This window comes from Anolis sagrei, chromosome 2 (genome assembly GCF_037176765.1).
Source record: "Anolis sagrei isolate rAnoSag1 chromosome 2, rAnoSag1.mat, whole genome shotgun sequence".
NCBI lineage: Eukaryota > Metazoa > Chordata > Lepidosauria > Squamata > Dactyloidae > Anolis > Anolis sagrei.
Window position 1 is genome coordinate 194,159,129 of NC_090022.1, and position 13,924 is coordinate 194,173,052.

The window sequence follows — 13,924 nt, forward strand, 5'->3', positions numbered from 1 at the left end:
GAAATCAAAACGCCTGGATTAGTCTATCCCAGCCTTTTGCTTTTGAAGTGCTGAATTTCTGAAAAATCAGACTTTGAATTTCTGTGATGTGAATGCTGAATCAGTTTTGCCACCGTTTTTATTCTCAGAAATGCCTATTTTTAACACAGATGTGGCAGGCAGGTAAAACATGGCCATCTCCTTGCTCAGAATAGGTCTGCTTTTTGTATTTGGTCCGTATGGCTGAGTAAATGTTTTGTTCAATGTGCTGTTGAAGACGTTCATGGCCAGAATCACTGGGTTGCTGTGAGTTTTCTGGGCTATGTAGCCATGTTCCAGCAGCATTTTCTCCTGATGTTTCACCCACATCTATGGCAGGCATCCTCAGAAGTTGTGAGGTCTGTTGGAAACTAGGCAAGTGAGGTTTATATATCTGTGGAATAATGTCCAAGGTGGGAGAGAGAACTCTTGTCTGTTTGAAGCAAGTGTGAAAGTTGCAGTTGGCCAACTTGATTAGCATTTAATGGCCTTGCAGCTTCAAAATCTGGCTGCTTCCTGCATGGGGGAATCCTTTGTTGGGAGGTGTTAACTGGCCCTGATCGATTCTGGAATTCCCCTCTTTTCAGAGTGTTGTTCTTGCCTAATTTCCAACAGACTTCACAACCTTTGAGGATGCCTGATTTAGATGTGGGCGAAACATCAGGACAGAATGCTTCTGGAACATGGCCACACAGCCTGGAATACTCACAGCAACCTGAAAGTTTTGTTTCCATTTCTTTTAGAAGAATTTAACTGAATGAGAAAATCAAGTATAGAATTTGATATTCAAAATTTTTGCAGTGGAAGGAAATGAATCAATAGCTCCTCCATGTTTTCTGTGGTGTTGCCAACTTTTTCACTAACCTTCATTTAGCTGTGCCTTTTGGCAATAGCTTGACCCATTAAGATCCACAAGCTGAAAAGATTCTCTCCACGTAAGGGAAACTGCTTTGAGGGTCTTCCCTTCTACCTTGCTTTAGCCATAGCTGTGAAATGTCAGTTTAAGAGTATTTAACTCATGGACTCAGGATCCCCTTAAAATGGATTAGCTCCCACTTAATACCCTTTTAACACCCTTTCATGTGTACAACCAGGGCAATTACAGAGCAGTGTTTAAGAGTGGATTGTCTCTTCATAAATTAAGCTTCTCAGTAAGTGAGCTTGAGGGAGAAATAAACAAGCGGGTGAGACCCTTCCTTTTCCCCCTGAAACTTCCTATCCAGCAAAGTGTATGCCAGCATGTTGGGAAGTTCTCTTTTTTGGACTATAGATCCCAGAATCCTCCAGCTAATAGCCATGCTGGTAGGAGAAGCCTGGGAGTTTGTAAACTAAAAAGTAATTTTTCTATGTTCTTCTGTATACTTCTATGTTCTTCTGCATGAACACGTAAACATACACACACACACTCTTTCTTCCCTTCCACAGCACTGAGGATTTGCTCCCCCTTTTTACCATCAATGGACGCTCGCTTGGGTAAGATGGTAACAGCTCCTTCAGCCACCTCTTCTTGCTTCAGGACGGGGGAGATCTTGGCCCCCCAACTGTCGGAGCCCACCCACAAGAACTGCCCAGTCAGGTTGGCAAAGCGGGCTGCCTCCAGGACCCGTCTATGGAAAGGCGCAAAGGGAGAAACGAGAGTTAGCATCCTTCTCTCACTTGCTCAGCCCTGCCCCATAGGGAATCTTGCTGCGGCTGCAGATGATGGTGCACTCACCTGATGTCATCCTCGTTGGCAAAGATGATGATGCCACGGGCATTGGGGGTCTCCATCAACCTCTTGATCAGCTTGTCAAACTCCCCAGGTTTAGGTTCCCGCGGGATCTTGATAGACTGCGCTATGCAGACACCACCTGAGAGAGATGCAACACAGCTTTAATACATGATGGAAAGGGAGAAAAGGCATCTTAGCATCTTTTTAAAAAATACTTTTTTAATTTACATACATTAACAACTTACATTGTAAACAAAAAACCAAAACAAAACAGTGAGCATTTTACAAACACATAGCCCCACCACCAAGGTCTGAACAAGTATCCTTTCCTTCGGCATATATTTATAAGTCAACCATTAATCAAATGTCATATCCAAAATTCCTGACCAACAGGGTTATATTGTTTTCCATTTTCACTCTCTAGAGCATATTTAATAAAGACTGCACAGTATGCACCAAAATTTGATCTCATGGTTTCCCCCCTGAATAGCTTCATTTCCATTGATAGTTTATCACTTAAGGCTACGTTCCATACCTCCCTATACCATGCTTCCAGGGTAAGATTAGTTACTATTTTCCAATTCCTTGCAATTATAATTCTTGCCACTGTGAGTAAAATAATCACCAATTCTTTCTTTTCCATTTCTAAATTCAACTTTGTGGCATCCATTAGTAATGCTAACCTATCATCCGGAGTAATATTTAGTCCTATAATGTTGCCTATTTAGATAAATATGTCATTCCAAAAACTCTTTGGGGGCATTTCCACCATAAATGAAAATATGTCCCCTTGTGCATGCCAAATCTCCAGCAGAGGTTGCTTTTTCTTGCTATCCATCTGATGTTGTTTAACCGGAGCAGTATACCATCTCTATATAACTTTATACACATTTTTGTTTAATCTTATTGATAGATTCTTAACCACTCTCCACTTTAGAACCCTTTTCCAATCAAAATCTTCGCATCTTAAGTTCCTGTTTTGCATACAGAAAAAGATCAGTCTTTGACACTTTTGTTTGTTTGTTTGTTTTACATTGAGTGCATGGGTGAACTATGTAGTCCTCCAGATGTTGTTGGACTGCAACAACAGCCATAAGCATTAGTGATGCTGATGACAGCTAACTATATTAGGGGTTTCCATGATTCCCAATCCTTATTCGGCAACACAAAAATACACTCGTTTCCTGAGATGCTGGAGTGCTGCATTCAACTTCAGACAAAATGCTTTTCTGTAATATATATGGCTGGTGGCTTCCATGTCAGGAAGGTGGGGAATCCATTCTGGGTTTTAGGTATACAGGATTTTTGCTGTGTGCCTTCAACTCATTTCCAACTCATGGTAACTTTAAGGTGTATCTCATGGTCTCTTGGCATGATTTCTTCAGAGGAAGTTTACCTTTGCCTTCCTCCGGGGCTGAGAGATTATGACTAGCTCAAAGTAAATGAATTTCCATGGCCAATCAGGGAGTCAGCTCTCTAAAGTGAAAAGTCCAGCACTCAAACTAGTACTACATGCAGGCTGATAGACTGATTTTTAGTTTCAGCACCATGGATAGCTCACTCAAGCCAATACCTTAAAATAAAACAGGGCTACAATCAAATCTTGAACTTAGAGCTATACCGTTTTATTTTTAAGCAACACAGTAATTTTAAAATGTTTTCTAATATCCTTTGGTTTCAGTACCAGAAATAATAATAACCAATAACAACTTTATTTATAACTTGCCCTATCTCCCCAAGGGGACTCAGGGCAATTTTACTGTATAATGGACTGAGTATCAGCATTACTGTGGCTTTATGCCAGTTATGTTTCAAGGAATGTCAAATACTTGTTATAACTGCCACGGCCATTGGCTTGAGGCAAATAACTTTTGACTTCACTTGACATCTTTAAAGTTGTGCTTAAACTCCACACATGGGAGACACTGTCATCTACTGTTACCAATATTCATTGATCAGAAATAAGAAGCTGTTTAAAGGCCAGAAAGCTGTTGGAAGTGATCTCTGGTTTGCACCCTGGGAAGTTTACACATGGCAGTGAACTCTGGTTGCAATACAGTAAAGTGCAAAGGTAGGAAGTCTGAAACTTTGAAACTACAGCTTGTTTTTGGAAATACAGTTGGCTTTGCACATTCTCAAGTTTAAGACTTCCAGATCTGATTATTCCTCTAAAGTAAATGTTTGATAGATATCTCTATGGTCAAAGTCTGGTAGATATGGCCATAGTACCATACTGGAGGACACAGAGACATGTTCTTTTAGGTTCTGTTTTGTATTTTTCCACTTTCACTCTATATCCTTAACCCCAGCTAATACAGAGGTCTGGCTGGAGATGAAAATGGAGGATGGCAGGGCAGAATTTCAAAAACTATCATGCAGCTCAGGTTTTCTCCATGGATGCATATTAGCAATAGATGTAGGATACAATCAGAGATCTACTATTCAGTTGCCAAGATCTTTGTCCAATCACAAGTTTCTCAAACTCTGGCTAAGTTCTTATCAGTTTCCACCTCCTTTCCAAAAGTGAAGGTTTACATAGATGGGACAATTCATTGGTCTGGAGTCAAGCACCAATTTCTTGCTTGGTGTGTTCTTGAACTGGCGTGTTGGCACTGAGATATTAGGAGGTACTCAGGATGGCTGAAGGTCAGTTACTCAGAGGGATCAGGAAAGGGGAGGGTGTCTCAGGTGGTCCTTCACAAGACTTCAAGTACAAAAACTTATGGATCCCAGGTTTGGACTTGGTATTGGATCCCAAGTACTGCAATTTTGTTGGCAATGTTGAAGGTCTGAATCTGACCAGCTCTATGCCTCATCCCTCAGCTCACCTTTTTGAGTCCTAGCTACTGTTCAAGCAGGTTTTGGTCATGAGACTACCACATTCTCACGACTTCCTCTCCTAATTTATTTAGGCAAGATTAGTTTCTTTGCTAACTGGAGCTCCTCCTGACCAAAAACAGATATGAGACTTACATTTCACGTGCCTGTGTGAGGAACCAATCTCTTTCTGTCCTAACCTCCATGCTCCATGGTTTTCCATCAAATATAGCAATAATTCAAGACATGTGTTCCCAAATATCACTGGCACACAGGATGCTGGAGAACTTGAAATACAGGTTCAATTGATGCCCTTTAACTGATCTCTTCTCTGCACTCACAAGTTGCTAGTGAGTTGCTAGTGGCCACACAGAGAGTTCTCTTACTGACCACAATCAACCTCCACATTGTCAGACAAATCCACCCACAATCATCAACCCTATTGTTCTCACCAGCCTCTCGGGAGATCTGCACAAAGGCATCAACACCACTTTCACCATAATTCCCCTCAGAAGCCAGTGTGGAGACATAATTCCAGCCCAGTGCTTTGACAATGTCCACCATCGCTTGAGCCTGGTAGGAGTCAGGAGGCACCACCCGGGAGAAGTAATCGTAGCGGTTGCTGTCGCTGAGTTCAGGAGCAGTGGAGGCGTAGCTGATTTGTGGGATCTGTGTATGAAGAAAATGGTGAGTTAAAGGGGCTGGAGTACAGAGATTCAAGGCTAATGTTAAGGTGAAGGAGGGTCAACACTGGTAGACAGATTGTGACTAATCATGTCTACATGCATGTACTTGCAGAGGGAGGATACATTGCTTTCCCAATCCATTATCACATATCCATTATCAGATCTCACCATGCTAAAACAGTAGATGTGGCTCTTAATGAGACATGCCACATTATCATGGGGTGTCTGTGCCCTAAACCACTGGAGAAATTACACTGTTTAGCTAGTATTGCACCACCTGACATCCGCCGGGAAGTAGCAACCAATAGTGAAAGGAGCAAGGCAGTGACATCTCCAGCTCATCCCCTGTTTGAGTATCAGCCAGCACATCTCAGAATTAAATCAAGAAATAGTTTTCTAAGATCTACAGAGACACTCGCTGGAACACCTCAGCAAGCAAGAGTCCAAAAGTGGCAGGCTCAAACCCAGAACCCCAATCAATGGCTGATACCAAATGAGAGACTCCCTCCTGGGCACACAGAGAACTGGGCGACCTGGAAGGCACTGAACAGACTGCGCTCTTGCACCTCGAGATGCAGAGCCAACCTTCAGAAATGGGGCTACAAAGTGGAATCCACGACATGTGAGTGTGGAGAAGAGCAAACCATTGACCACCTGCTGCAATGCAACCTGAGCCCTGATACATGCACAATGGAGGACCTTCTTGCAGCAATACCAGAGGCACTCCAAGTATCCAGCTACTGGTCAAAGGACATTTCATCAACTACCAAGCTTGCAAATTTTGTGTTTTGTTTGTTTGTTTGTTAAAAAATTCAATACAACTGTTTGGTTTGCTCCTGACATGATAAATAAATAAATAAATCACAGAAACATCTTCAAGTATGAAGACTCATAGGGCCCTTCCACACAGCCATATAACCCAGAACGTCAAGGCAGAAAATCCCACAATATCTGCTTTGAAATGGCTTATCTGAGTCCACACTGCCATATAATCCAGTTCAAAACAGATAATGTTTTGATTTGATTCACCTGTATGGAAGGGGCCTTAGAAACACAATTTTTACATAAGTATATTTCTTAGCTATTGATAATTCCAGAGAAGGTTCAACTACACGCGAGCCTTGTTGGTCCAGTTTTGCCACATTCCCCCTCTCTTGACAAATCCTTCCTGTTATAGGGTTCATGTTGATATATTAGGTAAATGTAAAGGTTTCTCCCGGACATTAAGTCCAGTTGTGTCCAACTCTGGGTGTTGGTGCTCATCTCCATTTCTAAGCCGAAGAGCTGGCGTTGTCCGTAGACACCTCCAAGGTCATGTTGCCAGCATGACTGCATGGAGCGCCATTACCTTCCTGTCGGAGCGATACCTATTGATCTACTCATATTTGCATGTTTTTGAACTGCTAGTGTATTACCCCATCTTAACCATACTACAGGACTTGCACTATGTCTGCTGTATTTCCATCTTCTCTATCCCTGTAAACTATATGTAATAGCTGTCTCTGAACCACTAGAACCATTTACTACAAGATAGACCAAAACACAAGATGACAGAACACCTCTAATGTTCACCTACGTTCCTCAGTGGAGACTACTCAAATGACTACTCATTAAAAAGCCCTCTCACAAGCTCAGGGTGGTGGGTCTTTATGCTTACAGACAGCCCCCAAATCTTAAATAAATAATCACAATGAAATATATAATATGGAAGGTAATATAGCGACAAGAGCCTAGATGTCAACTTTGTCTCTACATCTGAGCAATATTACAGGAACCGATGACATCACCCACAATGGTTTGCTATACGTTTTCCAGATTGTGTGGCCATGTTCCAGAAGCATTCTCTCCTGACGTTTCACCTGCATCTATGGCTGGCATACTCAGAGGTTGAAAGGTCTCAACCTCTGAGGATGCCTACCATATATGTGAGTGAAATGTCAGGAGAGAATGCTTCTGGAACATGGCCATACAGCCCGGAAAACTCACAGCAACCCAGTGATTCCAGCCATGAAAGCCTTCAACAACACATCAGCCACAGGGTGTTTTTCCTTCAATACATACCATATTGCACTGTGTAATAGTTACCACCTTATAATAGTCGCACCCCTCATTTTTGGGCCAGAAAAATGGGATAAAAGTGTGACTATTATGCAGTGAAATATGTTACTTGTGTATAAGTCTACTTTCTCTGCCATGTCACTGCTTCTGGTCTTTAGCAGTGCTTCGGTCGGGAAATAGCAGCGCTGGTCAGGGATGGTTGGCCTTCTGAGGCAGCATCGGAGCTTTTCCCTCTCTGCAGAATGACCATTGACTTATCCACGGATCATTTAAAAAAGCATAATTTTGGCCCCCAAACCTGCCCTCAACTTATTTATGAGGTTGACTTATAAATGAGTATATACAATATGACATCCTAGACCAGAAAAAGTAATTTTCTTGAAAATTGATCAATTCTATCATCAAAGGATGAGCTTGGAGTTTGCAATGGTGTGTATATGTATATGTATGTATATGTATACAGTATGTACGCGCGCGCACACACACACACAGGTTGGGATTCTCTTTGAGTCAAGTGACACTGTTGTCCCACTTTAGGAGATTTGCATGTCGAATGTTATTCCATGGCAGAGCAGAGAAAACCTTGCTTACAGAAAATCAGCATAACAGGAAGAAAGACTAAGCTTCTTGATAAATAAGCTTTATAACTATACAGGAACTTGTTTTTGTCCTTCTAGATAGGCAGCTTTCTGTTTGAAGTATGAAATGGAAACATCTCTAGGAAAATGATACTACTTCACTATTTTTGTTATTATTTGTCTTCATGTCATCTCCAACTTACAGTGATCATAAGGTCTCTTTCTTCGGAGGTTTGTGCCACTGCCTTCCTCTGAAGCTGAGAGTGTGTCACTTGTTCACAAACACCCAGTGATCTCCATGGTTGATTAGTGATTTAGTGTCTACACTGCAGAAACTAAACTAGTTTCATCTCCCATTGTGCTCTTCACAAGGTATCTCAGTTCCTTTGTGGTATCTGACAAGTCACTAATCCAAGAATTCCTAACAGGAGAGCCCATGCTAATTAAGGTGGCACGAAACTGATATAACAATGATGTGCAGATGTTTCATGTGCGGGAGAGAAGAATCCTTTATAAGTCTTGTGCTGTGATAGGCAGCCACAGAGATTTTGGGGGGTCCTTTGGAGGTAATCACAAACGACCATTCTTGTAACAAAAAATAACTGGCTACATCCCTATTGATTCCCTCACTCTCTGACAACATGGACATGACCCTTTTGGGAGGTGGATCCAATCCTTAAAAGTGAGTTTGGGGTAGGGGTTTTCCTGGAACAGAATTGTGATCTATGTGATGAACAAAAAAGAACAAGGAATTCAACAGCAGGATAGTTTAACATAATAGTGTTTTTTGTCCCCATCTTGGCAGGCACTCATGAGGTCGAACTATATGAACTGCTTTAATGGTAAAGGTTTCCCCTTGATATTGAGTCTAGTTGTGTTCAATTCTGGGGGTGATGCTCATCTCCATTTCTAAGCCGAAGAGTTGGTGTTGTCTATAGACACCTCTAAGGTCATGTGGCTGGCATGATTGCATGGAACGCCGTTACCTTCCCAATAGAGTGGTACCTATTGATCAACTCAACAGATTAGAGAGATGGGCCAAAACTAACAAAATGAAGTTCAACGGCGACAAATGCAAGATACTCCACTTAGGCGGAAAAAATGAAATGCAAAGATACAGGAAGGGGGACGATACCTGGCTCGAGAGCAGTATGTGTGAAAAAGATCTTGGGGTCCTCATGGACAACAAGTTAAACATGAGCCAACAATGTCATGCGGAGGCAAAAAAAAAGCCAATGGGATTTTGGCCTGCATCAATAGGAGTATAGTGTCCAAATCCAGGAAAGTTGTGCTCCCCCTCTAATCTGCTTTGGTTTGACCACCTCGGGAATACTGTGTCCAATTCTGGGCACCACCAGAGGTGGCCCTAGGTAATTTTAAATGGTAAGCAAACAGTATTTTGCCCCCCACCCCAACCAATCACTGATATATATCTTCTGTTTGTCGTGGGAGTTCTGTGTGCCATATTTGGTTCAATTCCATCATTGGTGGAGTTCAGAATGCTCTTTGATTTTAGGTGAACTATACATCCCAGTAATTACAGCTCGCATATGTCAAGGTCTATTTCCCCCCAAGGGCGCCTCAAGAGCGCCCCTGGGCAAAATCAACTATACTGCAAATGCTTACTTTGCGTAATGGGTTGAGCTGCCCCTGGGCACCACAACTGAAGAGAGATATTGACAAGCTGGAATGTGTCCAGAGGAGGGCGACTCAAATGATCAAGGGTCTGGAGAACAAGCCCTATGAGGAGCGGCTTAAGGAGCTGGGCATGTTTAGCCTTCAGAAGAGAAGGCTGAGAGAAGACATGATGGTCATGTATAAGTATGTGAGAGGAAGTATGTGGGAGAAGGGAGCAAGCTTGTTTTTTGCTGCCCTGGAGACTAGGACGCGGAATAATGGCATCAAACTATAAGAAAAGAGATTCCATCTGAACGTTAGGAAGAACTTCCTGACCGTGAGAGCCATTCAGCAGTGGCACTCTCTGCCCCAGAGTGTGGTGGAGGCTCCTTCTTTGGAGGCTTTTAAACAGAGGCTGGATGGTCATCTGTCAGGGGTGCTTTGAATGCAAATTTTCCTGCTTCTTGACAAGGGATTGGACTGGAAGGCCCATGAGGTCTCTTCCAACTCTATGATTCTATGATTCTACATGTGCATGTTTTGAACTGTGAGGATGGCAGAAGCTGTGGCTAACATCAGGAGCTCACCCCATCCATGAATTTGAATCACTGATCTTCCGATCAGCAAGTTCTGCAGCTTAGTAGTTTAACCTGCTGTGTACCTAGAGAATCCAAAAGGGAAGGTTGCCAAAGAGAGAAAACCAAATACAGGTGTTATTCTGCACCTCACATTGGCCACTAAAAGGGCTGTGGAAGGGATGGTTTGTATGAATTACTGCAGGTGGAGAGGCAGAATCTCTTGGTTAGAACTTTACCATTTTCTTCCAGCGCAAGGACTGAACTCCACTAGTCTTCTCTTGAAAATTGCCATCCTTTATTCCCTCCCAATTTATGGAAGACCAGATTATGTTATCGCCAAACCGTCTCCTGTGTTTCTTCCTGATCTGATTTGTGGCTTAGTTTTCCCAGTCTGTCCAAGTGCTTTTGAGGCTTTTAGCAACTAGTGTACCTTTAATTAAGAGTTTCCTCCTTGCAGGTTTAGCTTCTTGAGTGCTTCCCATTTAGTGTTGCTGAAGGATTAGTGATTTATAGCCCCTGTATTAGTCCGCTTCTGTTTTGAGAAGGGGTTTTTAATTACTTATTTATTTTCTTTCACTGGGAAATCGAAAATGGTTTGTTATGAAGCACAAGGGGAGAAATGAAAGTGATCCCTGCCATGACAAGGTTAATTCAACAGGAAGCCTCTAATGCAGGCATGGGCAAACTTAGGCCCTCCGGCTGTTAGGAATTGTGGGAGTTGAAGTCCAAAACACCTGGAGGGCCCAAATTTGCCCATGCCTGCGCTAACACCACTGAACAGAAAGCAATAATATGAGGAAGTCCTTCTGCATTTTACATTTTAAAGAGCCTTCCGCAGGTACCATTTCTATTTACTTTCCAACTTATTGCAGAAAAGCAAGGCCTCGGAAGCACTAAAATGCCCTAGTGTGGAAGAAGAGCTTGGAAAATTTGGGTGGTTGTTGTTGTTGTTGTTGTCTGCAACCTACAGAATCCATCAGGCAGCATGGCAATGGCTACCTGGGGGATATTGAAAGCAGTAGTCCAGAAAATAGTTTCTTAATCTCTCTACAGAAGCAGACCAAAATACCGTGGGCTAAGCCTCAATGGGCATTCGCAGGCGTGAAGAGGACAGAACAGTTGCAGGGGGTATTTTGGTAGAAATGAACTGAATCATCATTGGCTGAGAGATGAAAGCAATGCTCAGCAATGAAACCTGTGCAAAGCTTTGCCCAAGGATCACCCTTTGTCACCTGCTTGTTGTGTGCCTTCAATTCATTTCTGATTTAAGAAGTACTGGGAGCCCCTGGTGGCACAGTGGGTTAAAGCGCTGAGAGCTGCTGAGCTTGTTGACCGAAAGGTCAAAGGTTCGAATCTGCAGAGCGGCATGAGCTCCCGCTGTCTGCCCCAGCTCCTGCCAACCTAGCAGTTCGAAAACATGCAAATGTGAGTAGATCAATAGGTACTGCTCCGGCAGGAACGTAACGGTGCTCCATGCAGTTATGCTGGTCACATGACCTTGGAGGTGTCTATGGACAACCCCGGCTCTTTAGCTTAGAAATGGAGATGAGCACCACATCCCAGAGTCAGACATGACTGGACTTAATGTCAGGGGAAAACCTTTACCTTTTTACCTATGGAAAAATCATAGTGTTTTCCTGGTCAGATTTGTTCAAAGGGCGTTTGCCTTTGCTTTCCTCTGAGGCTGAGCAAATGAGGCTCAGGGTGCATCTACATTGTTGAATTAATACAGGCTGATACCATTTTAACTGTGATGGCTAAATGCTATGGAATCCTAGGATTTGTAGTTTAGTGAGACACCATCACTTTTTGGCAGAGAAGGCTAAAAGCCTTGTAAAGTTACCTTTAGTCTTGCGTGTCACAGCATTGAGCCATGGCAGTCCAATTAGTGTCAAACTGCATTCATTCTATAGTGTAGATGTATACTTAGGGCCCTTCCACATAGCCCTCTATCCCAGAATATCAAGGCAGAAAATCCCACAATATCTGCTTTGAGTGAGTTATCTAAATCCACACACAAATAATGTGGGATTTCCTGCCTTGATATTCTGGGCTATAGAGGGCTGTGTGGAAGGGTCTTTAGTCAGTTTCTGTGGCTGAGTCCTGGTTTCCAATGTCCTAGTCCAATATTTAAACCACTGCACAATGCTGGCTTTTTCACTTAGGCCTCTTCCACACAGCTGAATAAAATTCCACATTATCTGCTTTGAACTGGGTTATATGGCAGTGTGGGCTCTGATAACTCAGTTCAAAGCAGATATTGTGAATTGCCTGCCTTGATATTCTCGGTTATGTGGCTGTGTGGAAGGACCCTACTACTGCTTATATGTCTGCTCAGCATTATCAAAAACATGACTGGGTTAAAAATGGAAGGCAGAAATTAGAGCAAACTCAAGGACTACAGGCTGAATTGGGCCCGTCATGTCATTTTATGTGGTCCTTCAGATGTTGGACTACAGCTCCTGTATTCCTTATCACTAGGCATCATGACTAGAGCTGATGGAAGTTGTGATGCACTCACATCTGGAAGGCTGCAGTTTGTTTAGTTTAATCACAACAGTGGGTGTGAATTCAGATGCAAGGCTTGAGGATATAATATCTGCCTTTAAAATGTCTTTTAACCTTTCCACAGAGCCTCAAGTGTTGTTGGGTTGCAATTCCCATTATCCCCAATCCACATAGTGGCTAACCAAAAGTGATAGGACTTGCTGTTCAGTTTTGTTTTTTTGTTTTTTGTTGTGTCAGAAGCGACTTGAGAAACTGCAAGTCACTTCTGGTGTGAGAGAATTGGCTGTCTGCAAAAGATGTTGCCCAGGGGACGCCCGGATGATTTGATGTTTTTATCATCCTTGTGGGAGGCTTCTCTCATGTCCCCACATGAGGAGCTGGAGTTGATAGAAGGAGCTCATTCACCTATCCTCAGATTTGAACCTGCGACCTGTCGGGTCTTCAATCCTGCTGGCACAAGGGTTTAACCCACTGCGCCACCGGGGGCTGTTCAGTAACACTTGGGGACACAAATTGGGTGAAAACTAAAGAATAATGGTCATTATATAAAAACGTTATAGTTGGCTATCTCTAAGACATCCCCAGTGGTGCAGTGGGTTAAAGTGCTGAACTTGCTGACTGAAAGGTCACAGGTCCGAATCCAGGGAGTGGGGTGAGCTCCTGCTGTTAGCCCCAGTTTCTGCCAACCTAGCAGTTCAAAAACATGCAAATGTGAGTAGATCAATAGGCACTACTCTGGTGGGAAGTTAACAGCGCTCCATGCAGTCATGCCAGCCACATGACCTTGGAGGTGTCTATGGACAATCCCGGCTCTTCAGCTTAGAAATGGAGATGAGCACCACATCCCTGAGTCGGACACAACTGGACTTCATGTCAGGGGAAAACCCTTACCTGGCGCTCTCTATCCTCAGATTCCCCATCCATAAATTCAATGCCTTTTGAAGGCAACCATGTGGCTGACGTTGTCCTGGACGCCACTGGATTTGGATGTTGCTTTAAAGCAGCACCATTATTTGGGTATTTGGTGGGAGACAAGTCAAGGAATTCATACTGAGAGAAGAGAAGAAGGAATACTGTGGGGAAACTATCCAACGGGAAGAAGCTCATCCTCTTTGGTCTTTCCCTGCTTAACCTACTTCCTAGCTCTTTGACTCTTTCTAAATTCTTGACAGGGATCCCCAGACTCCTAAATTCATTTCCCAGAGCAAACCCTGGGCCCTGTTCTCTATTCCTGAGTTAGGAAAAGAAGCGATGCTTGCCACTCTCTCCCTTTTGGGAAGGATCTGCAGGAAAGCAGAACCAAATTGTCCCATTTCCCTTCCCCGCAGCATCGCTCTGTTTCCCGCCCTCGCT

At 43.2% G+C, this 13,924-nt stretch overlaps 1 protein-coding gene across 3 annotated transcripts in view; it reads right to left on the reverse strand.

Annotated features, from left to right (window-relative positions):
• Positions 1 to 13,924, reverse strand: part of LOC132767599 (metabotropic glutamate receptor 6-like) — a 70,884-nt gene that overhangs the window by 22,398 nt on the left and 34,562 nt on the right. For all 3 annotated transcript variants that reach the window (XM_060762723.2, XM_060762724.2, XM_067464309.1), the window contains exons 3-5: positions 4,999 to 5,215; positions 1,733 to 1,868; positions 1,471 to 1,625 (exon numbers count right to left, since the gene is read on the reverse strand). In XM_060762723.2, coding sequence (XP_060618706.2) covers positions 1,471 to 1,625; positions 1,733 to 1,868; positions 4,999 to 5,215 — 508 coding nt within the window. The remainder of the gene's footprint in view (positions 1 to 1,470; positions 1,626 to 1,732; positions 1,869 to 4,998; positions 5,216 to 13,924) is intronic.